The sequence below is a fragment of the Lontra canadensis genome, unplaced genomic scaffold (genome assembly GCF_010015895.1).
Source record: "Lontra canadensis isolate GAN:19392208 unplaced genomic scaffold, GSC_riverotter_1.0 scaffold55, whole genome shotgun sequence".
NCBI lineage: Eukaryota > Metazoa > Chordata > Mammalia > Carnivora > Mustelidae > Lontra > Lontra canadensis.
In genome coordinates, this window is record NW_022631049.1 from 5,158,910 (window position 1) to 5,186,169 (window position 27,260).

At 37.5% G+C, this 27,260-nt stretch overlaps 1 protein-coding gene across 1 annotated transcript in view; it reads left to right on the forward strand.

Moving 5' to 3' along the window:
• Window positions 1-27,260, forward strand: part of KCNH5 (potassium voltage-gated channel subfamily H member 5) — a 314,829-nt gene that overhangs the window by 14,596 nt on the left and 272,973 nt on the right. The window contains exon 2 of the mRNA XM_032875242.1: window positions 15,334-15,457. Coding sequence (XP_032731133.1) covers window positions 15,334-15,457 — 124 coding nt within the window. The remainder of the gene's footprint in view (window positions 1-15,333; window positions 15,458-27,260) is intronic.

Below are 27,260 nucleotides of genomic sequence, written 5' to 3' on the forward strand. Positions count from 1 at the left end.
TCTCCCATTCCCTAGGCTGCCTTTCAGTTTTGTCAATTGTTTCCTTTGCTGTGCAGAAGCTTTTAACCTTGATAATGTCCCAATCATTCATTTTTGCTTTTGATTCCCTTGCCTCTGGTGATGTGTCTAGAAAGAAGTTTCTATGGCTGAGGTAAAAGAGGTTTCTGCCTGTGTTCTTCTCTAGAATTTCGATGGTTTCCTATCTCACATTTAGATCCTTCATCCATTTTGAATTTATTTCTGTGTACGGTGTAAGAAAGTGGTCCAGTTTCGTTCTTCTGTATGTTGCTGTCTAGTTTTCCCAACACCGTGTGTTGAAGAGACTATCTTTTTTTTCATTGATGTTCTTTGCTGCTTTGTCAAAGATTAGTTAAGCATATAGTTGTGGGCCCATTTCTGGGTTCTCTATTCTGATCCATTGATCCATGTGTCTGTTTTTGTGCCAGTATCATACTGTCTTGATGACTGCAGCATTGTTAAGTTAACTTGAAATCCAGAGTTGTGATGCCTCCAGTTTTGTTTTTGTTTTTCAGTAGTGCTTTGGCTCTTTGGGATTTTTTTTTTTTTTGCTCCATACGAATTTTAGGACTGTTTGTTCTAGCTCTGTGAAAAATGCTGGGGGTATTTTGATAGGAATTGCATTAAATGTGTAGATTGCTTTGAGTAGCATGACATTTTAACAATGTTTGTTCTTCCAATCCATGAGCATAGAATGCTTTCCCATTTCTTTGAGATCATTGATTTTTGGAATGTGCGTTCTTTAGCTCTTTGAATCAGAAGATTTGGAGGGTGAGGTCCTACTTGGAACTATGAGTACCTGTACTCAGCCCTTCTTCACAAAGTCCCAGGGGTTCTGGAGAGCAGCTTGAAATAGCTCTCAGACAGCTTTTGGGGCTTCCACCTGCAACTGAACCTCTGTTGGAGGATCCCTGTCCTGGGGTTATAAGGCTTTCTGAATAACAGTGCTGGTTTCTGGGTGGTGTGCTTCTCCAAAGTTAGGATGATATGAACATAGAGAGAAAATCCAGTCAATTGTCCTCAGAGGCGACACTAGACCTTGGAAAAACTATACATTAAGGAAAGTGTTTCATTCGGTGTTCTGGATTCCTTTTGTGAAGTACTTTCCCTTTCTCACCCCCACTTGATATCTTCTCTCCTCCTTCGTACTCTAGAATTCTCTTGTGTGTTTTATCACTTCCTTAAAAATATGAAAACTTCTCTGTGTTAGCACTCTGAAACTCATCTCTTTGGGGTAACTTGCATAGGAAAATTGAGGGAGAGGGAGGGAGGGAATGAAAGAGAAAGAGAGAGAGAGAGTTAATCCCCCAAAATGTGTTTCACCTTGTTAATGTCCATGGGATCTCTGGACCACCGAAGGGTATAGTTTTCATAAAAACAAAGTAAAACAAAAAAATTTTTTTAAAAACTATCTCATAATGCCAGATACAGTGTTGCAACAGCTCAGAGGAAGACTTTTTCCCGGAATTGCTATAGAAAGGGAAGGAACATCTCCCATGCTTTTATATTGTCGTTGACTGACTGCAACTTCTCCTCGAGAAATGTTTATCAGTCAGGACTCTCGACCTCATAGTTCTAAATGATCTCCTTTAAGAATGGGATTAATATGCAGGGACATAGAATATGGATATTTTCCTGTTACCTGAAGAAATGGCATTTTAAAGAGGAAGTCCTTCTTTTATATTCAGACACAGCAAAACAAAAATTTAGATAGTAATTCAGAAATACACTTTGATAGGATAGAAAGTCTTAGACAGTGAGGCCTGGCTGGGTGTTTGTCTTCCACCAGAAACTCTTTTCCTGTGTGTGCCAGGTCCTGTAACTTTCTAGGCCTGCTTTCCCGTCCATGAAAAGAAGTGAAGAATGTGTAAAATGAGTGCATTTGTGGGCTTGAGGATGACCTGATGATCTTGTTAACAGGCAGGTTCGGATTCATCAGGTCTGTTGGGGGGTCCCAGAATCTGCCTTGCTAGCAGACATCCAGGTGGGAATGGTCCACACTTGGAGTAGTGAAGTACTAGGTCAGTTCCCCAAACCTGGCTGAGCTTGGGACTTTCCTTCAGAGGCTGTATTTTTGCATTCCATCTTGAAGGATTCTGTTCAGAATTTAGCAGTCAGTATTTTTGACAGTTTTGACACTCATGGCAGGATTCTATTACAGCCACCAGTATTGGGGATTACTGCAATAGATTAGTGCTTCTCCACTCTGGCTGCACATTAGAACCACCTCCAAAGGTTTAAAAACAAACACTGATGTCTGGATCTCACCCCAGACCTATTAAAACAGAATCTTTGAGGGGTAAGTCCTGGAATGAGTAACTCCTGGGGCCCCTTCCAATTCTCCTCAATCTCCATCTCAATGAAATGTGCAGTCAAAATTGGGAGAAACACATAATGATCCTACTGGACCATTTTTTAATCAGGATCTTGTAATTTATTTTTTGACTTTTGAATCCATGAGGGAAGAGTGCTTGATTTGTTTCATGTCCATTTCTGAGAAAATACTGGAAGGTCTTGATAGAATAGGAAATGTTTCAAGACTTAGCCTCTTTGCAGAAATTCAGTCAAGATTCTGCTCATGTATGGGGCACCTGGGTGACCCAGTTGGTTAAGCATCAGACTCTTGATTTCAGGCTCAGGTCATGGTTTCAGGGTCCTGAGATCAAGTCCCCCATCAGGCTCCATGCTAAGCATAGAGTTTGCTTGTCCCTCTCCCTCTGCTCCTCGCCCTGCTTTTTCTCTCTCTCTGGAATAAATAAAGAAAATCTAAAAAAAAAAAAAGAATCTACTCTGTAGAATTGCGTTTCTAAAATATCGTACTAGACTTCTAACACCGAATAGGGATAATGACCTGATTCTTAGGCCCCTCATGCAGGAACATACTGTGTATTTGAATCATTTGGAAGGAAATGGTTGCAAACATCTTCAAGGACTGAAATAGTCTGGATCCCAAGGAGGTTGAATTTTCCAGAATTCACGCCTCTTGGTGTGCTAGGAACTGTGAGGACAAATCAGAACTGGTTTCCCTGTCAGGATTAGTTGAGGAATGTCTTAATCTATCTGGGCTACTCCAACAAAATAGCATAAATTGAATGGCTTCTAAACAACTGAAATTTATTTGTGTCAATCTTGGAAGTCCAAGATCAAGGTGCCAGGACAGTTGGGTTCTGGTGAGAACCCTTTTCCTGGTTGTGGACAACGAGCTTCTTGTTGTTTCCTCACATGGTAGAGAGCAGAGCAGAGGAGGCAAACCGTTTCGTGACACTTACAAGGGCACTAATCCCATTCATGCAGGACTTCACCCTCATGACCTCATCGAATCCTAACCACGTCCCAAAGGCTCTACCTCCCAATGCCTTTGCATGAGAGGTAGGGTTTTAACATATGAATTTTAGGAGGACATAAATATTGAGTTCAGAACAGTAATGATGGTAGCAGTCACCAAGAATTCTGGGCAATTTCCTTAATAGTTTTGTGTTTCCAAAACTTCTGAACTGATCTCATGTTCAAGATTTGCAACTCACCGGGTGCCTGGGTGGCTCAGTGGGTTAGTCTCTGCCTTCGTCTCAGGTCATGATCTCAGGGTCCTGGGATCAAGTCCCGCATCGGGCTCTCTGCTGAGCAGAGAGCCTGCTTCATCCCCTCTCTCTCTCTCTCTGCCTGCCTCTCTGCCTACTTGTGATCTCTGTCTGTCAAATAAATAAATAAATAAATTTCTTAAAAAAAAAAAAAGAAAAAGATTTGCAACTCACCTCCTTTGCAGAGAAGTTATCTCTCAGTAGCCAGACTGCTTTTCCTCACCACGTTTGAAAGGCAAAGGAAATTAAAATTTTCCAGGAAACAATTTTAATTAATTTGCTATCCTGTTCTTAATGTTTGTTAATAATACCAGATTTCACATTCACTGAAAGAGTAATTTTCATGACTAGAGGGAAATGGAACAGTTGTATGAATATTTCAAATATACAAGTTGTGTTTCAGTTAACAAACAGACAAATATCCAAAGGAAAATCCTGGATAGTCTAATTAATATTTATCAGTTTTCATCTAATTTAGCTTTTGACATGAAAAGGAAATCTGTTTCTCCTTCTTTTTGCTCCTCCCCAATATTTTATTTTGTAGTTCAGCTTTCAGTGACAAATAAATTTTGTAGGTTTTGATTTGCAGGATCAACATTTAAATATTTTTTTCTAGTTCTTTGCTTGTACATACATATACAGAACTCACACATAGAAAGTTCTCTCTGCATAAATGACATAGTTGTACAAGAATCTTGTGCATAATAAATAATAAGTTATTAGTTTACTAAGACTTCTTTAAAATTTAAATTCAATTAGCCAATTCATAGTACATCATTAGTTTCAAATATAGTTCAATAATTTATCAGTTGCATATAACACCCAGTGCTATAAAGACCTTTTGCTCTAATAGTTGATTCATAAAGATTTTGCTTGTATTACTCTATTTCATCTCCATAAATTACCCAGGATGGTAGATACTGGTATCTCTAGTTTGTGTGTGAGGAAACCAATAACCTAACTATAACTCCCTAGGTGTTTCAGAGTAGTTCCCTTGGGAGTATTGACAGGGGATCCAAGTACTGGCAGATAGTTTGTGGACAGGGCTCTTTGTGGTAATTTGATTGTTATGAATATTTACCGGTCGATGATTTGTTCTATGAAGTCCCTGGCACTGTGGCTAATTTTCTCAATTACAGCTTTATAAAGCATTCAGAAGTGATAAAAGCAGTTCTTATGCTTGTCCTCCATAAACCAAGAGCACATGTTGCTAACATGCAATTGTTAGGACCTTGAAGTAAGACCCAGTGAACACGTAGTCACTTCACTCTCTGGTGGTCTAAATGAATAAAAATCCAACTTGAAGCATAAAGATGTATGGACACCCTATTTCCTGGACTATTTGTTTAATCTTTAAGTTGGTTTAAGAAACTCTCTTCTGAGTTGCTAGGTCTGATTGAACCTGTGAGAAAATACTCTAGTATGTAGCTGGTAAATATCTGAATAGTCCATATTCTATGATTATTGGCTAAAATCAGGTATATTTTGAAAAATGGGATTGATTCCAACTTCATTTCCCCCCCCCCAAAACAACTCTGCCTCCAAGCTAATATGAGAATTAATTTTGCCTACATTGTGTTGCTTTAGGACTTCTTCACTCTTTGACTACCTACTTTTCCATCACAAGAAAAAAAAAAAGACGTAATTTCACCTAGAAAATGTTTGAATTTGTAGATATTTCAGTCAAGAATTAGAATTTAGGGAACCTGTGGTCTAGTCACTGTTTCTGGGAAATCTGGGCTTGGTGAGTCTGACTCACTGCAGAATGGAGTTGTTTTCCAGATTGGAGATAATAGTTTGGACATCTGTCCAAATGTCTAGCACAGAATTTGGAATCCACTAATGGTTGCTTTAATTTTGTTATTACATAACATACATTACGTATTACATAGTTATTACATAATATATCAACAATAAATGAATAATCGTAGTTAGGCCCTACTGAGCTGGAGGCATAATTTTCTCATTGTAGTGTTATTGAAAATGGTATGGTGGGAGCAGTTTAATATTTTTAACAGCAGAATTAACTGGGAGCAATTAAAGCTCCTGATCCAAATCCTAACAAATGTCTCGAAAACAAGTCTTTTTATGGCGGAGGGAAGTCTGTAAGAATTTGGGGATGTTTAGGATTTTGTGAGATATAACCCTTACTTTGGTGTATAAAATTGATTTAATGGTTCTTGACTAGCACACCAAAAAACTGAAAGAGAATAAAAAAAGAGGATCTCATATGGTAAGTGTTGAGATTTTTTTTAAGTTGTGTGTTTGTGTAGGTACATGTGTATATATCTGTGCAAACACATTTTTGAGATACTATATAAATTAATTTCTTACTATGAGTTTCAACTTAAAACAAGTTTGAAAACACTGGTTTGCTTAGTTTCTGGGGGAGAGAAAACCTCCTTCATTAGGACCTTTCATGTTTATATTAGTTCTTTTTTAGAACATTTGTTTTCTATTTCCTGGGATAGAAGCAGTTATTTCAATCAATAAGTAATTACTATATTGCAACTCTTCTAGGCACAGTAGGCAAACAATTTATAATCCCAAGGACTATATTATCTGAGAAGTTAAAAATAGCGTATATATGAAGTATTTAGAGAAGGCATCACATACTAAATTTTATGATATTACATATATAAAGAGAGATCCCTGTGTGACAACATGAACTCATTTGTTTATTGATATAGTCAACCAACAAGCAAGCATCTACTATGGGCCAGACACTGTGTTAGGTACAGGGGGATCAAATAGGACCAAAATGGGTATAGGCTCTGTCTTACAGACCTTACAGCCCAACAGGCAGATATGCATTCATCATATCATAACACAAATAGGTGTAAAATTGTAACTGTGTTAAGGGCTGTGCGGAAGAGGTGTGTAATGTCTAAAATTATTAGGTATGACCTGGCCAGAGGGTCAGGGAAAAATTTACAGAGGTCATAACAGTTAAAATCTAAATAACGGCAAGTGTCAATGAGATAAGTAAGGAAGAGAATGACAAGTAAAAAGTTCCTATGTTGGGAGAGAGCTTGAAGCTTACAAAAATATAAGAAAAATTTGGCTGTGGTTGATTTGACAGACTTTGAAGTCATTACAGCCCATGTCAAGGATCTGAGCATTCTGAGAGCCGTTATAATCTACTAACAGGTGTTAAAGCAGGGAGGGAACATGATTTGATTTAATTGGAAATTTGGAAAGACCTCTCTGGCTTCAGTGTGGACAATCCACTGAAAAAACCCCAGAGAGGACTGGTACAAATCAATGAGATAACTGTTGGAGTGATCTAGGGGAGAGGTGTTGGAAGTTTGGATTTGGATGATGATAGTGAAGATCCAGAGAAATGGAGAAATTTGAAAGATTGAGGGGACAAAATTTATAGGATTATGTAATGGATTAGATATAATAATAATGAGAAGGATATTGAACGATGGCTCCCAGATTTCTGGCTTACATAACTGCATGGATGGTAATCCTATTCTCTAAGATATTGAGGTCCATTTGAGATAGCTAAGAGGACATCTAAGTCAATGGGGATATCAAGATCTAGAGTTTATAAAAGAGGTCTGGTTTGGAGATATCAAGTTACCACCTACTGAATCTATGGAGACAGATGAAGTATAAGAGTAACTGATGTGGAGAAACTCTAATATATACTCACTGGACAAAGAATATTGAGCCTGAAAAGGAAATGGAGGACTGTTCAGAGAACTGGAGGATGGTCATTTTATGAAAGCTAAGGGTCGAGAAATTTTAGGGAGGAAGTGGTTAACAGTGCTTCTGAATTGTCAAGTGAGATCAGTAAAAGGCATCCTTTGGGTTTGGGGACATGGAAAGGTTATTGGTGATCTTGGTTGTCCTGGAGTGGTAAGGAATGAACCAGATAGGAGTGAGTCAAGTGAACAGGATCTGAGAAGATGGAACTAATGGGAATAGACAACTTTTATGCAAAATTTGTCCAGTGAAGGGTTGGAGGCAGATATGGTGGTAGCCAGAGGGGGATTAGGCTGAGTGGTACTCATTGAATGTGTCATGCAGAAGGTAGAGTGACCTGGTTCTGAAAGGTTTGATAGGTAAAGGGATGGGGAAAAGCATTTCAAGTGGACAGAAGGCATCATGGATGAATATATTTTGGGGCCATAATGAGAAAACAGACTTAACTGCAATAGTGTGGACTTTAGAAGTAATGAGAAATATGTTTGTGTAAGTAGGGAGAGTGAAGTTCTCTAAGCTTTCTAAGTCTGGGAGAGAATCAGATAATGTAAGAACTTGGGAGTCTTGATCTGGGGGAGGAGTGGTAAGATAGAGGCAGGGATTTGGGGGGACAAGTGAACATTAGTGTGACAAATAAGACCAGTTGAGGCAGGGAGACCATGTAGTTGAATGGACTACCACAGCGACCTACTCATGAAGTGGATTAGCAAGAGTAAACTGAGTAGGACCCAACCTGGGCTAAGAGGAGAAAAGTTAATCTTTGATAATCACACTATAATTTTTATTCTTGATGTATACATAAATGAAAATGTCATATATTTATAGAGGAATTTATGAAGCATTTTTTATGAGATGCTCATTTTATTTATTTATTTTGTTTGTTTTATTTTTTTAAATTAACATATAATGTATTATTTGCTTCAGGGGTACAGGTCTGTGAATCATCAGTCTTACACAACTCACAGCACTCACCATAGCACACACCCTCCTCAATGTTCATCGACCAGCTACCCTATCCTTACCCACACCCCCACAGCAACCCTCAGTTTGTTTCCTGAGATTAAAAGTCTCTTATGGTTTGTCTCCCTCTCTGGTTCCATCTCATTTCATTTTTCCCTTCTCCACACCCCCACGACTCCCTGCCCTGCCTCTTAAATTCCTCATACCAGAGAGATCATATGATAGTTTTCTTTCGCTGATTGACTTATTTCACTTAGCATAATACCCTCTAGTTCCATCCACGTCATTGCAAATGGCAAGATTTTGGGTTTTTTGATGGCTGCATAGTATTCCATCTCTCTCTCTCTGTGTGTGTGTGTGTGTGTGTGTATATACATACACACTATATATATATACACGACATCTTCTTTATCCGTTCATCTGTTGATGGACATCTAAGTTCTTTCTATAGTTTGTCTATTGTGGACATTGCTGCTATAAACATTTGGGTGCATGTGCCCCTTCGGATCACTACATTTGTATCTTTAGGGTAAATACCCAGCAGTGTGATTGCTGGGTCATAGGGTAGCTCTATTTTCAACTTTTTGAGGAACCTCCATACTGTTTTCCAGAATGGCTACACCAGCATACATTCCCACCAACAGTGTAGGAGGGTTCCCCTTTCGCTGGGGGTGCTCATTTTAATCTCTACTTTAACTACTCTATGTACCAAGAAAAGGTAGTATTACCATTCTTGTCACTAAGGTTCATTTCAAATGTCACAGCTTTCCTAAAACTTCTGAGTCTCTAGTCTTTTGTCTTCCTTGTGTTTTCTTTTAAATTTGATGTAATTAAAATACACAGATCTTAAGTGTACAGTTCAGTTGGTTTTGACAAATGTATACATTTGTGTGACTTACACCTCTATAAAGATAGAGAACAATGACCTTCACCAGAAAGTTTCTTTTTCGTCTTTCCTGCCAGTTCTCCTACCCCTTCCCTTTAGCCATAATTGTTCTGATCTCTATCACCATAGATTAACTTTGCCTGTATTTGAACTTCGTATAAATGAAATTATAGCTTCTGACTTCTTTCAATCATTGTAATGTTTATCAGATTCATCTGTGTTGTTGGATGTATGAGTTGTTTGTTCCATTTTAGAGCTGAGTAGATTTTCTTGTATGAATATGTAAAATTTTTAATCTGTTCTCTTGTTGATGGACATTTGCATTGTTTTCAGTTTTTGGCTACTATGAATATATGTGATGTGAACATTTTCTACAAGTCTTATTGTTAACGTATGTTTTCTTTTCACTGAGTAAATGCCTAAAAATGAAATCTCTGGGTCATAGTTAAATATTTAACTGTGCAAGAAACTGTTTTTCAAACTGATTGTTCCATTTTATATTCTCATTAATAATTTTATAAAGAGTTTCAGTTGTTTCACATTCTTATCAACATTTTGTATTATTGACCTTTATAGCCACCCTAGTGGCTGAGGGGTGATATATCATTGTGCTTTTAATTTGTATTCCCTGATGTCCAATAATGGTGAACATCTTATTCTTGTGGTTATTGGCCATTGTATATCTTCTTTTGGGAAGTGTCTGTTTGAGTCATTTGCCCATTTTGTTCATTGGGTCATTTGTCTCTCTGTAGGATTTTTGGGTATGTTCTGGATAGGAGGGCTTTCTCAAATATATGTATTGTAAGTATTTTTTTCTCAGTCTGTGGATTTCCTTTTCACTTTTTTGACAATGTCCTTGAATGAGCAGCTGATTTTAATTTGATGATGTCTGATTTATTTATCAACACTTACTTTTATGGTGATTGCTATAGAAGTCTTATCTAAGAAATTCTTGTCTTCCTTAAAGTGGCAAAGATTTTCTCCCACGTTTTCTTTTTAGTTTTCACATTTCTATTTAGGTTGATCACCCATTTAAAATTTTTGTGTGCGTGTACATGTGTGTGGTGTGAGGTAGTAGTCATGGTTCAATTTTTGTTCATGTAGATATATAGTTGTTTTAGAACAGTTCATTGAAAAGACTTTTCTTTACCCATTAAACTGCCTTGGCATCTATGCAAAAAATCAATTGATCATTTTTGTGAGGTTCTATCTCTGAACTATTTAACTTGGTTGTATGTTTCTCCAACTTGGTTCTTCTTTTTCAGATTTTATTTTGGATTATTTTAGGTAATTTGTACTTTCATAAACATTTTATGATTACTTTGCCGGTTACTTCAGAAAAGCCTATTTCTATACTCATTGGGATTGTGTTGAATCTATAGATCAATTTGCAGAGAATTGATGTCTTAAAAATATCCAGTTTCCATTTATGAGTGTGGCATAGCTCATTTTTTGTCTAGGTGTTTCTTAATTTACTTAACCAGAGTATTTTTAGCTTTCACTCTAGAGGTCCTGCACATCTTCTGATAAATTTATTCTTAAGTATTTTATACTTTTGTATCATTCTAAGTGAAATTGTTTTTCATTTTCCAGTTGTTTAATGTTAGTATACAGAAACAAAATTGACTTTTATATTAACTTTATATCTTACAACCTTGCCAAATTCACTTAATTTTAGGTGTTCCTTTGAATATTCCTTAATGCCATCTGCAAGTAGAAAACAATTTTATCTTCCTTTCCAATATTTATATCCTTTGTGTTTTTTTCTTTTTCCTTTTGGTTTATTGGTTGGACCACCAATAAAAGGTTGAGTGTAAGGGTTGAGAATATACATCCTTAAATTTTTCCTGATCTTGGGGGGAAGTTATTCAGTATTCTACTTTTAAAAATAACGTTAGCTATAGATTTTTTAGTAGATATCCTCAATCAGTTTGAGAAGTTTCCTTCTTTTCAGGTTTTCTCAGAGATTTTAATCATGAGTAAGTGTGTCAAATGTTTTTTTTCTACATCTATTGAGATGATATGTTTTTTTCTTTTATTCTGTTGATATAATAGATTACATTGGTTGATCTCATAATGATAAATCAGTCTTACATTGATAAGATAACCCTACTTGGTTATATATAATATATACATTGCTATTTCTATTTGCTAACCTCATAAAACAAGTTCAGAAATGTTTCCTCATATATTTTCTGAGAGTTTGTATAATATTTATTTTATGTTTTATTTAAATATTTGAAAGATTTCACTGAGCCTGGAGTCATCTGAGTCTTTAGTTTTCATTAATAGATATTGAGAGAATTATGTTTTCTTAATGAATTGACCCTTTTGTTATCATTAATTGCCACTTTTTATCTCTGTTATCCTTGTCTTTAAGACTGCTTTATTTTGCATTAATGTAGCTACATTTACTTTCTTATGCTTAGTGTTTATGTAGTGTGTTTTTGCCACACTTTCACTTTCAATGTGTCTATGTCTTTATACTTTAAATGGCTTTCTTAGAAATAGTAGACTATCAGTTTCTTTGTTTTAAAATCCAGTCTGGAAATTTTTGTCTTTTAATTAGTCTATTTATTCTATTTACATTTAATGTAATGCTTGATATGGTTCGATTTAGGGCTACCATCCCATGGTTTACTTTTTTTTTTTTTTTTAAGATTTATTTATTTATTTTACAGAGAAAAAGAGAGAGAGAGAGCATGGGGGTAGGGGCAAACAGAGAGGGAGAGCAAGAATCTCAAGCAGACTCCCCACTGAGTGTGGAGCCCAGTGCAGGGCTCTCTCCCATGACCTTGAGATCATGACCTTGAGATCATAACCTGAGCCAAAATCAGGAGTTGTACATTCAACCTACTGAGCCACGTAGGCACCCCCAGTGGTTTTGTTTTCTGTTTGTCCCACCAGTTGTTTGTTTTTACCCTCTTGCCTTTTTTTTTTGTGAGGGTCATCATCATTATTATTTTGATTCTTTTTTCCTTTCAACTAAAACTCCTACCACGTTTGTTTTGCTGTGATTTTGCTGGCAATGAATTCTTTCTGTTTTGTTTCTGAATGTGTCTTTATTTTGCCTTCAATTTTGAAGGATACTTTGCTCTAGATGAAAATCTAGGTTGATAAATATTTTCCTCTCAATATTTTAAAGATGTCATTTCATTGTTTTTTGGTCATCTTTGTTTTCCAGGATTTGTATGCTGTAATTATTATCTCTCCCATGGGCCCCCCCATATTTAAATAATCTTATTTTATGGGTGTTTAAAAGACTTTCCCCCTTATTTTTTTATTTTCAGCTTTGCTGTTACCCATCTTCATACTGTGGCTTTGCTTGCATTTATCGTGCTTGAGGTTTACTGAACTAAGATCTCTAGGTTGTTATTTGTAATGTAATTTGAGAAATTTTAGTTATCCTTTATTCATATGACCTTTGTGCCCAATTCTGTCTTTTTAATTTTTCTCCCATACTCAGCTACATATGTTTTAGACTGCTTGATATTGTCCTGTGGAACATCTTTTAATCTCTTTTTCTTTTTGCTTCAGTTTGGAATCATTTGCATTGATATGTTTTTAAATTGTTAATTCTTAGTGTTCGTTATACTGTTAAACCTATTCAATGAATTTTTTTTTTAAGATTTTTAAAAAAATTTATTTATTTGACAGACAGAGAGCACTAGCAGGCAGAGAGGCAGGCAGAGAGAGAGGGGGAAGCAGGCTCCCCTCCGAGCAGAGATCCTGATGCGGGGCTTGATCCCAGGACCCTGGGATCATGACCTGAGCCAAAGGCAGAGGCTTTAACCCATGAGCCACCCAGGCGCCCCTGAATTTTTTATTCCAGAAGTTGTATTGTTTATTCCTGTTCCCATATTGACCTCTCTTTCTATTGCTTATTTTCCCCCTCAATTATCATAAAAATTTTCTCTTTCTTTGCCTGTCTGATAGTTTTTAAGTGTATACTGGACATTGTGTTCATACATTGTGAAGAGCAGGTAAATTATGGGGGGGGGGCTTCCTTGATTATGATTTTAGCTTTTTGTGAGTGTGTGTGTATGTGTGTGTAAGTGTATACTCCACATTTTTAATCTTAGTCCCAGTTCATAACCCATTATTCTAGGACTTGTTTCTTATTCCTAAAGGATGACATTTTTGTGGCTTAAATGGAGAACTTGAGTTATCTACCAAGCTTATCTAACTTGATAGGACTTGAACTTAAAAATTTGTCTTCTAGCCTTGAGAGCTGGTGAAATTTCTGCTTACCTCTTGCCTTGTAGTCATTGCTGAAGTAGACAGGTTTCTTGTAGTCTCATATTGTGCATGCATAGTTGAGATTGCAGAGTTTTGAGGTAGATTTATATTCAGGTTTATGGCTCCATATGTTAAAGGATCTCCCCCTCAACTTCAAGCTGCTCTGGTAGCCCCAAATTGTGACTTTTGACTATTTAGTACCATAAGACTTTTTCTGCTTGAGTTGTATAACCAATGAACTGTATAAACTGGAAATTCGCTCTCTGGGGGAATGACAGTTAATTTAATATCTTATTTAATGTATCTCTTTTTTTTCAAGGTTTTGTCTTTTTTTTTTTTTTTTTTTTAGTTTGTCTACTTTTGTTTGTTTTTAGTACCTTGAAACAAATTTTTGTCATATTTTGTCCAATGCTTCTAGATTTAGCACGTATTCTGATAAATTGTAATTGGTTTTTACATTTTATTTTTCTTAACATGTAAGTTTTTTTTTTGAGAGTAAAGGGTATGTTTTATTGATTGTTATTCTATCCCATTGTTTGACTAAGAGTAGTGCCTTTTACTTAGCAGCTTCTTAGTAAATGTTGAATTACACAGTTATTTTTATGAAGACCAGCTTTGATTCGGGATTTAAACTTAAAGTCTTAAACTCATAAGGTAATTTCCCTTTTAGGACGCTATTTTGAATATGAGTTCAAAGGAGTTTTTTTTTTTTTTGGTAGATATTTTGAATTTTTGAAGTATAGTATTCCCTTAAAATTTACTTTTTTAAAATATTGGATTTTTAATCAGGGGTGGTATCAAAAGATATTTTTGTATTAATTTTTTCATTTAAAATTCAAGTTGATTAACATATAGTATTGGTTTCAGGAGTTAAATTTAGTGATTTATTACTTATATATAACCCCCAGTGCTCATCCCAGCAAATGCCCTTTTTAATCCCCATTACCCATTTAGCCCATTACCCCCACCCACCTCCCCTCCAGCAATCCTCAGTTTGTTCTCTATTTTTAAGATTCTCTTATGGTTTACCTCCCTCTCTGTTTTTATCTTATTTTATTTTATACCTAAAGCAAAATCACTTCTCCTTGCAAAATAGACCAGAGATGTTCCTTTTTTTTACAATAATCATAGTTTCCAAATTCGGTGTAGAATGTGGTTGAAAATAATATATTTGAATAATTTTATTTTGAAAAAGGAATCTTAAAAGTTATTTTAAATTTCTTTTAAAGATTTATTTATTTAATTGAAAGAGAGAGCGAGCGAACATGCATGTGTGTGCGCGTGCAAGTGAGTGGAGGGGCAGAGGGAGAGAATATCAAGCACAGTCCCCACTGAGCGTAGAGCCCTCTGTGGGGCTTGATCTCATGACCCAGGAGATCATGAGCTGAGCTAAAACCAAGAGTCCAAAGCCACCCAAACACCCTCTTCAATGTTATTTTAAATTAGACGTCTCAAGATCAATCTAATGGACAATTTGTCCCATCATGTCAGAATTATAATAATAGAATTTTTGGAGCAGTCCTACAAATTTGCCTTAATATTATCAAGTTTAGTTTTCTCAATTAGTGGAGAAGTGACTCTAGCCTTAATCTCAATAAATTAATCTGTGTTTCAGTGTAATTATTATAGTCGTTAACATTTACTTAATATCAACCATACTTGTTTTCATAGATTAGAATATACTCAAATGCAAAGAGGTATTATAAACTGGCTTTTTTTCAGTGGAATTTTAAATTTGTATGCAAATCTTGTATTTACTGCAGATCACATTTGATTATCGTGTTAAACTGATTATGTCAATCTCAAGAATAGGCTTTATTTTTTGTATCATAACAAACCATAGTTGTATTTGTCTTAAATTTGTCTTTTTGTTTCCTTGAAAGAAGTACATTGTTAAATGAAGATAAAAAAACTTCATTTTCCTTCTTTCTTCTTTAGAATCGAGTTTCTTACTGGGAAATGCCCAGATTGTGGACTGGCCTGTAGTTTATAGTAATGACGGTTTTTGCAAACTCTCTGGGTATCATCGAGCTGACGTCATGCAGAAAAGCAGCACTTGCAGGTAGGTAATAAAACAGCTCAGGAATCTTTTCTGAAATTTAAGTATATGCTCAGTGTGGTTAAAGGCTAAACTAACAGTAGTCTCCTACTTGACCTAGGTTTTGCTTCTTTGTGGTTTTTTGCTTCCTGCGGTTTTTTCCCTGTGGTCTCGTGCTTTCAGTAGTTTGTTACCCACAGTTTACCACTTCCAGGAGCAGATGTTTCTCTTCTGATGCCTACATCAGTCACCTCACTTCCTCTCATTTCTTATGAAATGCTATGCTATTTTGCATTTTCTCATTTCACATCTTCACAAGAAAGGTGAGTGCAATACAGTAAGATGCTTAGAGAAAGAGACCACACTCACATAACTTTTATTATAGTATATTGTTATGATTGTTCTATTTTATTATTAGTTATTATTGTTAATCTCTTCCTTTGCCTAATTTATAAATAAACTTTATCATAGGTATGCATGTATAGGAAAAAAAAACAGTTTAAACAGTGTTGGGTATTATCTGCGATTTCAGACATCCACGGGGGGTGTGGGGGTGGGGGGGTTGGGGGGAGTGGGTCTTAGAATGGATCCTCCCCAGATAAGGGGAAATTCCTGTGCTTATACTCTCTGTGATACTGGGATTTATTTATAAAGAAATATGTATTTGATTTTTGACATGGCTCCTGGCATGGTCTCTTAAAACCCTTAGAATTTCCTGTGATAAGAACAATATTTTTTATTTTGTTATTTTATTATATTAATGGTGACTTTGGAAAGCCCTTAAGTAACCTTAGTAAGGAGGCTATTGCCAGGGGAACCATCCAGGTGATTGGAGGGTTGAAACTTTCTGTACTCCAGCTCCTCACCCTCCCAACCTCTAGGGAAGGAAGGGGGCTGCAGGTTGAATTAATTGCCAGTTGTCAAGGATTTAATCAATCACGACTATGTAGTGAAGCCTCCATAAAAACACCAAAGGACGGAGTTCAGGGAGCTTCTGGGCTGGGGAGCGTGTGGAGGTGTTGGGAGAGTGGAGCACCTGGGGACAGCATGGAACTCTGTGCTTTCCCCGATGCCTTGCCTGTGCATCTATCTCTTCGTTCTAGCTATGCCTGAGTTGTATCCTTTTCTAATAAACCAGTGATCTAGTAATTAAAATATTTCTTTGAGCTCTGTGTGCAGCCCTAGCAAATTAAGCAAAACCTCTGGTCTGTAGTTGTTAGGTCTGAAGTAGAAATAACAACTTGTGTTTTCAAATGGTGTCTGGAGTGGAGGAGTGGGGGATGGGGGGTGGTCTTGTATGACAGAACCCTTGACCTCTGGAATTGCTATATCCCCATAGGCAGTGTCAGAATTCATTTGAACTGTACAACTGTGACCTAACCAGTGTAAGCTCATTCTTTGGTGAGTCAGAAACTGCACCAGGTGGAGTAGTGGCACAAAGAAAACTTTATTTGCAGCAAATAAGGTCATTATGCGGAATGGCTTCCAAAGCCGTGATTCCCCTGAGCAGGAATGGATGGGTTCTTTTTATTTAGGGTTAAGATGAATATTTAGATAGGGAAGCTTCATATGTAGAGGAGGGCATAAAGTCGCGCATTCGCCTTAAGGAGCACGCCTATACCCACAGTGTATGTTATGTAAATGAGGCTCCTCCAAGGGGCGGAGATTTTAGTATGGTAATGAGGTGAAGGTAGTTGTCCGTCATTCTAGAGGACGTCCCCCATGGCGAGTCAGGGGTTAAGCCCAAAGTGGTCGGTGGGACTAGCTGGCTGGAGGTCTTGTCAGCTCCGCTGTTTTCGCTGGAGGAGAGGTTTCGCTCTCTGCCCGAATTAAGAGGTAAGCTGCAAAGAAGAGCTTAAGGAAAAGTGTGGAAGAAAGGTTGGTGAACACAAGCATGTAGGAGGTAAAGGTCATGTCCTGGGGTCTAGCTGGTGATACACCCAGCTGGTGTCACAAGAATTGCTTGTTGATATGGCTACTGTCGCCCTCCCCGCCTTGGTACCAGAATCTATTAACTCTTATATAAAAACTGTAGAGTAAAAATTACATTAGAATATTAAAGAGACTAAATTGTCAATGAGAATAGATAGTTTGAGAGCCATTGGGGGGAACTTGTGCAAAGAAAAAGATTTTTGCCCATTTGTAAATCTGTTCATTCATTCCATAAATATTTTTTGACCATCTGCGATGAACCATGAACTATTCTAGGTGCCCAGTGATCAAAGGAGCCTCCTATATCCGAGAACCACTGATGGCATCAGCACTCTTGAGCTGCTAAAACTGTCTTGAACAGAGTAAACAGCCCCCAACCAAGTAGGACATAATTCAGGAACCTTTAAAGAACGTCAAAATGATGTTTTTACATCCTGTGTAAATCATATGTACTTTGTGATGTTGATACATTGTACCGTTGCTATTTTATTTGGTGTAAATGCCAGATTCTGTTTTACATACATTATTTATAACAATTCTTTCTTAAGTATGTCATATCTGTGAGTTTAAAGAGAGTATTATGAAAAAAGATCATATAAAAGAAAAGCAAGTTCTATAAAGGGACCAATTTAGATCCAAAAACTTTTTCACAATATTTCAGTAAGGCCAGATGGGATGTTTTTTTCCTTGAGTTAATTTTTCTTCAAAGCTCTCACTTAACTAAGCACAAAATCATGTTATTTTGGAACTATAAGGGATCTAAATTATTTTCTACTCCAAATCCTTTGTTTTTCAGAGCAGAAAACGGAGGTAGGGTTATGTTTAGGGACTTGCCCAGGGAAATACAGTGATTTATTTGTCTTTTACATATTTATGCTGAAAAAATACATGCATATATTCTACATCTTTAATGGAAGCTAGGGATTTCATGCTATACAAGTGAGTCTAAACCTGATTACACATAGGAGTCACCTGGAGAGGTTTTGTACCACATAGATTCCCAGACCTCACTTCTGGGAATCACCTGTTCAATCAGACTCACCCAAGGTAGGAGGTGGGGGCAGGTATCCGTACCTTTACCCATTGGCTTCGGATGATTCTGATGTTAGATAGGTGTGAGCAATAGTTTGTTCAAACATCTTCTTCCTTCACCTATCTGGTCCTCACAATCCTCCTTTTTCTGAAGTTATTTTCAGGTTCAATCTTCACTCCCATTTCTGAAATTGGTAAGCAAGAGTGATGGAAAACTGTGGCCCGCCCTTATTGAGAAACTGCCTTCGGTAGCATTGATGTCTTTGTGCCTTTTTCTTCCATTGGGTGAATGTTAGCTCCCAGGCTGGCGCTACCACTGAGGTGTGTGTTCTCAGTTCTGGGAGGTTAAGGTCTGTATTGAGCTTCTCTCTTCTCTTATGTCTCAGAAGGCTTTAGGATAGGAAAAGGTTAGCTTTATGGTAGATGTTGCTTATGGAACAGGCTCTATAGAGAGTTCCAGGGACTGTAGAGGCTCCCATACCCATTTCCTCTTTGGACTGTGGACGTCCCAGCATCATGCCATGCCTGTTTCAGATGCCGTCTTCTACCTAAAGGTATTGACGATGCCCTCGACAAGATTTTCCTCCTCTGACTTGCTTGTGGTTCATTATTTGGAATCACCATCTGGCCTTAAACTAACTTTCCTTATCCCTTGGGATTTTTATTGCTATTGCTTTAGTCATTTATGAGACCTATTCCTCTTCATATCTGGATATATCGTAAAGTCTTGCTCCCATCTTTTCCTGATTCTGTGTATCTGCCTCTACTTCCAGTCTCCTTTCATTGGCATGTGCAATGTGTCCTACCAAAGGGTTCAGTAAAAAAAACTCTTGCATGTTTCATTAGCATATTATCTCCCCTAAAAGACCTGCTTTTCCCATCCCACCATTAGCGATAGATTGTAAATGTCTTTAAGGGAGGGAGGGGTGGCTCAGTAGAAGCATCTGCCTTCTACTCAGGTCATGATCCTAGGGTCCTGGGATCGAGCCCTGCATCAGGTTCCCTGCTCAGCAGGAAGCCTGCTTCTCCCTCTCCCACTCCCCCTGCTTGTGTTCCCTCTCTCACTGTGTGTTTCTGTCATATAAATAAATAAAATCTTTTAAAAAAATGTCTTTAAGGTAGGTATTTCATCTTGTTCACTTTTGTATGCACTAAGGATATAGTTCAGTGTTCTGTGTTTGTATTTGTTGAATTAGATTGGCTTGCATTGTAGTAAACCCTAACCTAGGTCTCCCATGCTTCTTATGATGTGCTTTTGTTTATTGTATTTCATCCCAAGTGTTATGGTGTTTAAGGTGGGTAGAGAGTGGAGAGCTCTGCGTTACGTTATGCTTTTTCACCATGGGAAGAAGTATGCAAACTTTCCCCTAGTTCTTCTTCACTATTGTTAGAAATGATATTTTCAAAATGATAATTTTTTTTTAGATTTTTTATTTATTTATTTGATAGAGATTGCAAGTAGTCAGAGAGGAAGGCAGAGAGAGAGAGAGAAAGGAGGAAGAGGCTCCCCGCCAAGCAGAGAGCCCGATGCGGGGCTCGATCCCAGGACCCTGAGATCATGACCTGAGCCGAAGGCAGAGGCTTTAACCCACTGAGCCACCCAGGCGCCCCTTTTTTAAAGAAATTAAAAAAAATTTTATTTATGGGGGAGAGCACAGGCGCACACACGCAAGTTGGGGAGAGGAGCAGAGGGAGGGAGAGAATCCACCAGCAGATTCCCCACTGAGCTGAAGCGTGTTGTGGCTTGATCCCAGGACCCTGAGATCATGACCTGAACCAAGAATCAGCTGTTCAACTGACTGAGCCACCCAGGTGCCCCTGAAATGATACTATTAACGTAAATAATTATTACTTGATTGCACAAAACACCCAGTGTGTTTTGCTGATCTGAAAACTGCAACCAGCTCATGCCTTCAAAGAACAATGAAGACTAGTATCTGATACATGAGCAGATGATAGTTGAACCTTATCAGGTTTTCTTTCTTTCTCTTTCTTTCTTTCTTCCTTTCTTTCTTTCTTTTGTTTTTTAAAGATTTTATTTATTTATTTGAAAGAGAGAGACAGAGAGAGAGAGAGAGAGTAGCAGAGGGAGAGAGAGAGAAGCAGACTCTCCACTGAGTATCCTTCCTTACTCAGTGATGCTGGGCTGGATCCCAGGACTCAGGGATCATGACCTGAGCTGAAGGCAGACGATTAACAACTGAGCCACCCAGGTGCCCCAGAACCTTATCAGGTTTTCTTATAGGCATAATTTATTCTAATGCACTCCCTTTTTCAGCCTCCTCGTCCCTTTAAAAAATTAAACTCTACGCATTTTGTTTACTGCACCATTTTTTAAGAAGAATAAAGTCCTAGAAATAGTCAAAATGTCCAGTAGTAGGTTTGCTAAAAAATATTATGGCGAAGCCTAATTTTCTAAATCATATGTTGGAAGAATAAGACATTGGAAGAAGCTAACATATTTTTTAAGCAAAAAAAAAAAAAAAATCACCCAAGCAAACAAACAAAAAAAAAATTTCACAGAGCACTATCTACATTCTGATTCTGATTTTTTTACATATGGATTTTTTCTAGTTCCTGTATGAATCTATAAAAACCTTTGAATATCACACACAAGGAAAAGAAAAGGAAAGAAAAAACTTATACACATACAGAAATACATTGTTAAAGCTAAAAGTTATTATAATGTTTGGAATCACTGCAGTTCTAGTTGGAGATAACTAGTTAGACACTGAGGATAGCCTTGCAAATAATTCAGACTTTTACTGATTTTTTTTTTTTAAAGATTTTATTTATTTACCTGATAGAGACAGAGAGAGGGAACACAAGCAGGGGGAGAGGGAGAAGCAGGCTCCTTGCTCTGCAGGGAGCCGGATGTGGGCCTTGATCCCAGGACCTGGGATCCTGACCTGAGCTGAAGGCAGATGCTTAATGACTGAGCCACCCAGGCACCCGAATTTTACTGATTTTAATAATGAGAAGTTTTAAGCAAACAACAGAATAAGAAACTACGAATCTGTGAGCATCAGTCTGTGAAGAAACAATATGACATTTTATATATGGAAAAAATAAATCATCTTTTATACAACTTGCATTTGATGGGTCAGAGTAGTGACTGATAAAAATTAATATTCTACTTTTAAAATACTCAAATATGAGTTGTTTGGGAAAATGAAAAAAATTAATTTGGGATTTCACAAATCTCAAGAGGCTAATATTTAGTTCTTCCATTTCCTTGTTCCTCCTCTGCCCTTCCCTGTTGGTCTCCCATTAGACCAGGTGCATGAAATGAAACTAAACATACTCCTTGGTTTGTCCCACTAACATTATGACCCCTCTGGGCAAAGTCTCCATTTTATTTTATTTCTTTTTCTTGCCTTTTATTTCTTTTCCCCTTCAGTCCATTCCCCTTCCTTTTCCATAGTTATTCCTTATAATGTGTTTATTGTGTGTCTTTCTGCTTCATCTTCCATTGATTAAATAGGGGTATTTTTGAAATGATGTTACATTGTTTTTAAAATCTACATATTTCATAGCATGCAGTAAGATTGATAGTTTCTTACTGTTTTCACTCAACATTATTAAGTTTTTGAACTGTTTTTTCATTGCCATATAATACTTATTTCATTATGTCTCATGTTGTGGAGTGCTCCTCTTGTCTTCCCAGCCCTCTATTTTATTATCCATTCTAGTAGCTGTGAACTCCAACTTCTGACACTTTGCTACATTCAACAAATAGCCTTATGCACATCTTCTTGTGGCCCCCTATGAAAAATCATCTGTCCCTGTAGCCAGAAATAGGATTGCTGGATAGTAGAATATAGGCAGAATGTGTAGATTAACTGCTCCCAAATTTCTGTCCAGAGTACCTTTCTGTTTCCACTCTCAGCAGCTACGAGGGAGTGTGACTAGTTTCTTACATCCTTGTACTCCATAATAGTACACAATAGTATATATACTTAACATTTTTTAAAAATTTATTTATTTGAGAGAGGGAGGGTGCTGGGTGAGCAGCAGAAGGGGAGGGACAAGCATCCTCCATGCTGAGCATGGACCTGACTTGGGGGCTCCATCCTGGGACCCTCAGATCATGACCTGAGCTGAAATCAAGAGTAGGGTGCTTAACCAACTGAGCCACCCAGGTGACCTTACATTTCTATTTTTAAAAAAGGGATGTGTGCTAGGTACCATCTCATTTTTGTTTTGGCTGAAAATTCAGAAAAACAGTCTAATGACACTTCAGGATTGGTAGGAATTTCAAATCTAGCCCATTTTACTGTCTAATAATTGTGTTTCCAAGGCTTTGGACTGTTTTGTTATTTATTGAAGGGCACAAAATGTATTACATATTTAAAAGAGGTTGTAGGTTTTGGGAGAGGGTATTTAAAAGCTTCTGATCTTATCTCAAGACATGGAGACATGATATCATAGATTAGGTAGAAACCACTTGAGTATTTTACCTTTGATTGACCTGAGATTTTTAAGAGCCCCTTCAATTTTTTGTTTGTTTGCTTTTGTTTGTTTGTTTTTAGAAGGGTGAGAAGAGTAATAATACAGGTAGGGAGGATTGGAGTATATAGGTGCTTTCAAATACATTTTTCCCCTCCTCTGGGAGGCTCATTAATAATCCTTTATCCAAGCCATCAATGACACAATGAAGCAATTATGAGGCACTTTACTGGATGTCTTTCACAAGTAGTTTTATTAATACAGGGTCATCTCAGCCAGTGAGAACACATTACACATGATGGATGTCAGTCACTTCGGTTCCTTTTGGCTGAGGGCTCTGCCTCACACAGTGGCACAGAGGGAAAGTGTTGAGAGCAGAGGTGCCTCAGTGATGTTACACTCCAAAGGTTAGAGATGTCCAATGCTCTCCCTAGTTTCTGTTAATTACATGCCATGGATCTACCATTTATGACTCTATCTAAATCCTTATAAGCTTGTATAAATTAATGGGCTGTGAAACCTTCTGGTTACGATTCAATGTATAAAGTAATGCCTTGTTTTATTCCAAAATTACCTCATACAGATTTTGAAAGCTGTGTTATTTGTTTGTAAATTTTCCTTCTTACTCCACCTCTCCCAGGCTTTTTACTTTTTGACCCTTTGGCTCTATACAATTGAGCCCCTTCTCCCATTAGCTTTTTTTTTCATTGTGTTGTGTTAGTTAGGTAGTGTTCCATGATTCATTGTTTGCGTATAACACCCAGTGCTCCATGCCATCCGTGCCCTCCTCAATACCCATCACCAGGCTCACCCATCCCCCCTACCCCCCCTTCTAATTTTATTCTTGTGGCTGACTGAGCGAGAGACCACATTTACCAACCGCATTAAGCCAATCTGTGTGTTTTCTGTGATGAAGCATTTGCTAGCCTGTGAATTACAGCTTATAATAATATCCTTTTTGTGGTGACTGAATATGGTGTTTGAGTCCAAGAGCTTTGTTGACTATTAGCAGATTAAGATAGATTGGCAGAACTCATGAATAGGTTGTATTTTTTGTTGTTGTTGTTGTTGTTGTTCGTTTGTAAGGTTCCTTTCTCCCTTGGAAATCTGTCAACATTTATAGCTATCCTTGCTGGTAGGTATCATAATAAGGCTTGTTTGTGAGATTTTGTTGGCAGAACAAGGGATCCAAGAATAAGTAAATCCTGCTGTAAACCAAGGCCACCTGTCCTTAGAAATTTGCTAGGGCAGAAAATACATGAAAGGTGTACTGCCCAGTGCTTAGGCAAACTGGATTTAGCATAGGCCAGTCCTATGGTGGTCCCTTATTCCCAGGACCATCAGTTATGTGTTGAGAAAACTGGCCAGAATATTCAGGAGCAGGCTGTGAGTGGATTTATGCCTCAACCTCCTGGGCTCATAAAGAAAGAAGACACACAGGGGTGCCCGGGTGGCTCAGTTGGTTAAACACCTGCCTTCAGCTCAGGTCATGATCTCAGGGTCCTGGGATCGAGCCCCATGTTGGGCTTCCTGCTTAGCATGGAGTCTGGTTCTCTCTCTCCCTCTCCCCCTAATCCCACTCATGCGTGCTCTCTCTCTCAAATAAATACAATCTTAAAAAAAAAAAAAAAGATGCCCCAAATGATGTACATATCCCCCCCCTTTTTTTTTAAAGATTTTATTTATTTGACAGAGAGCGATCACAAGTAGAGAGAGAGAGAGGAAGAAGCAGGCTCCCTGCCCAGCAGAGAGCCCGATGTGGGACTCAATCCCAGAACCCTGAGATCAGGACCTGAGCTGAAGGCAGAGGCTTAACCCACTGAGCCACCCAGTCAGCCCTCCCCCCACTTTTTTTTTTTTTTAAAGATTTTATTTATTTATTTGCCAGAGAGAGAGAGAGAGAGAAAGAGCAAGCACAGGCATGCAGAGTGGCAGCAGAGGCAGAGGGAGAAGCAGGCTCCCCGCTGAGCAAGGAGCCCAATGTGGGTCTCGATCCCAGGACGCTGGGATCATGACCTGAGCTGAAGGCAGCCGCTTAACCAACTGAGCCACCCAGGCGTCCCAATGTACATATCTCTTTAAGAAACAGTGACACTGCCCATTAGCAAGCTTGGCACAAACCCTGTTCCAGAAGTGTAGAGGAGCTAGAGAGTAGTGGGCTGGAGGGGCTTTCTTCTAACCACAGCCATAAGAAGCATTCCAGTCATAATTCAGCCATAGTACAGCACATTATAATTTGTGACTTCATGTGCATTATCTTTTTAAAACCCTCACCCTCTGAGGTATATGAACATTATCATCATTTTACGGATGAGGAAACTGAAGGTCAAAGCAATTATATGTCTTGCCCATGAATTATGCAGTTTGTAAGTGGTCCAGTGGTCTTCTGTTCTATCATGACGACTCAATATTATAGTGGGGATAGATAGCTTCTGAGCATTTAATTTTATTTTCCTTTCCAATAAGATAACAGTGCAGCTATAGAAGTCATTTATAATTACTCTAAGGAGAGCTTGGCATTCTAAAAGAGCAATTTGAAGTTCTGAAAATTTTTTTATATTCCCATTATGTATTCCTGGAGGGTTTACATAAAAAAAATGTGCAAAATTATTATATGGGTATATAGTTTCTAAAGCCTGATGGTCACCATTTCTAAATCTTGGTATCCTTCAAATTCCATAAGCCATTCAAAGAATGCATTGAGCTTCAGCCATCTGGAGTCAGGCTGCTGGGAACCTTGATAAAGACACTCAACATTTATGTGTAAAATAACTGAGCAAATAAACAAATGTGTCATTCTCATAAACTGTGTGGAAGCATTGACTTAGTATCATTTGAACAACTTCAGATGGAAATACTTTCATTGGAAGGATGGATAATACATTTCAAACATCTTTTATAGTTCATTTTGAAATATTTTTTATTGCTGCATTTTACCACTTCACATATGTGTTCTGTCACATATATTTGGTTTAATAAACTTAAAATGAAAAATATGAGTGAAATACATAAGAAATAAGAGACTAATTTTTAAGGAAGTATTCAGATTGTAATAATCTTTTTTTTTTTTTTTTTAAGTGCCTCTATTAGGACAGGTAATTTTACCAGTTAGAGAGCTAAATTAGAGAAGAATATATTATAGAAATTTTAGAGTTTATTTGAAGAGTTCTTGTTTTCCTCTTCTCTTTAGAATTTTCACTGAATCAGACTTGTGTTGTATTTTTTATTAGGTGGTATTGTCATATCAATTTCCGATAGTTTTTTAAAATTTAAGTTGTAACTTATTTTTAAATCCTATTAGAGTTAATTTTTCAAGAATTTTTTTTTATCTTAATTGCTTATTTTATAGATGCTTTCTTTTTTTAAATGTTTTCCTGTTGGCCAATTGTGGAAATTGTGTTTTAGTTTATTGAACCATAGAGCTCTGACATTTACTAACAGGGGTAAAATGGTTTTTCTTTCCTTTCCATTTAAGACTGTAAACATTTAGTTATCCTAACTTTTTTTTTTCTGATTCTTCATGTTTTCTTGCTACTAACAAGTCTTTAGATTAAAAAAAACAGTCATTTTAAAAAAACTGTTTGATTAAAAAGGTCACCTATCTGTAAAAAATACCAACAGTATTAAAATAGTGTCTTATTTTTTGGAAGGCAAGGAGGGTGCCTTTAACTGAGTAATTCTAGTTTCAGTGTGATGCCTTCAAGAGATTTTCTTGAAACTGTCATGAGCTGGAATTCAGGCTTTGGCAGAAGTAAGGGTTTTTCAGTGCTCTCTTATGGGTAGACCCAGAGGCTTCCTCTATGAGTCTGGCTCTGAGATTATGGAGTTAGAATCTGTCATTTTATTGAGATTCTCTCGCTTATTTTACTGTTATAATGACAATGAAAGTTTTCTTTTTTTTTAGATTTTTATTTATTTGACAGAGATCACAAGTATTCAGAGAGGCAGGCAGAGAAATGGGGGGAGCGGGCTCCCCGGCAAGCAGAGAGCCCAGTTCGGGGCTTGATCCCAGGATCCTGGGATCGTGACCTGAGCTGAAGGCAGAGGCTTTAACCCACTGAGCCAACCAGGGGCCCCGAAAGTTTTCTTTTTTAATAAAAGATATAAATACTGTAATTGACAATGCAGATGTGGATTGGGCAGCCTTTGGTAAGCTTTATCTATTTCCTTTTCTTTCTTAATTTCTAGAATTCTAGTTGCGTAGGTTGGAGTTATTGTAAGATGGGCCATGACTCTGTAATTTCTGCTTGTGATATGGCATTGCTGTTGAATCCTCTAGTTGTTTTGTTGTGGTTTTTTTTTTTGGGGGGGGGTTGCTATTCAACCATGCTTTTCCTGTTGTAAATTTTCTAAATTGATACATTCAGGGGGGATTTCCCATAAGGATAATGAATCTCAACCTTCAGGGGCCCTC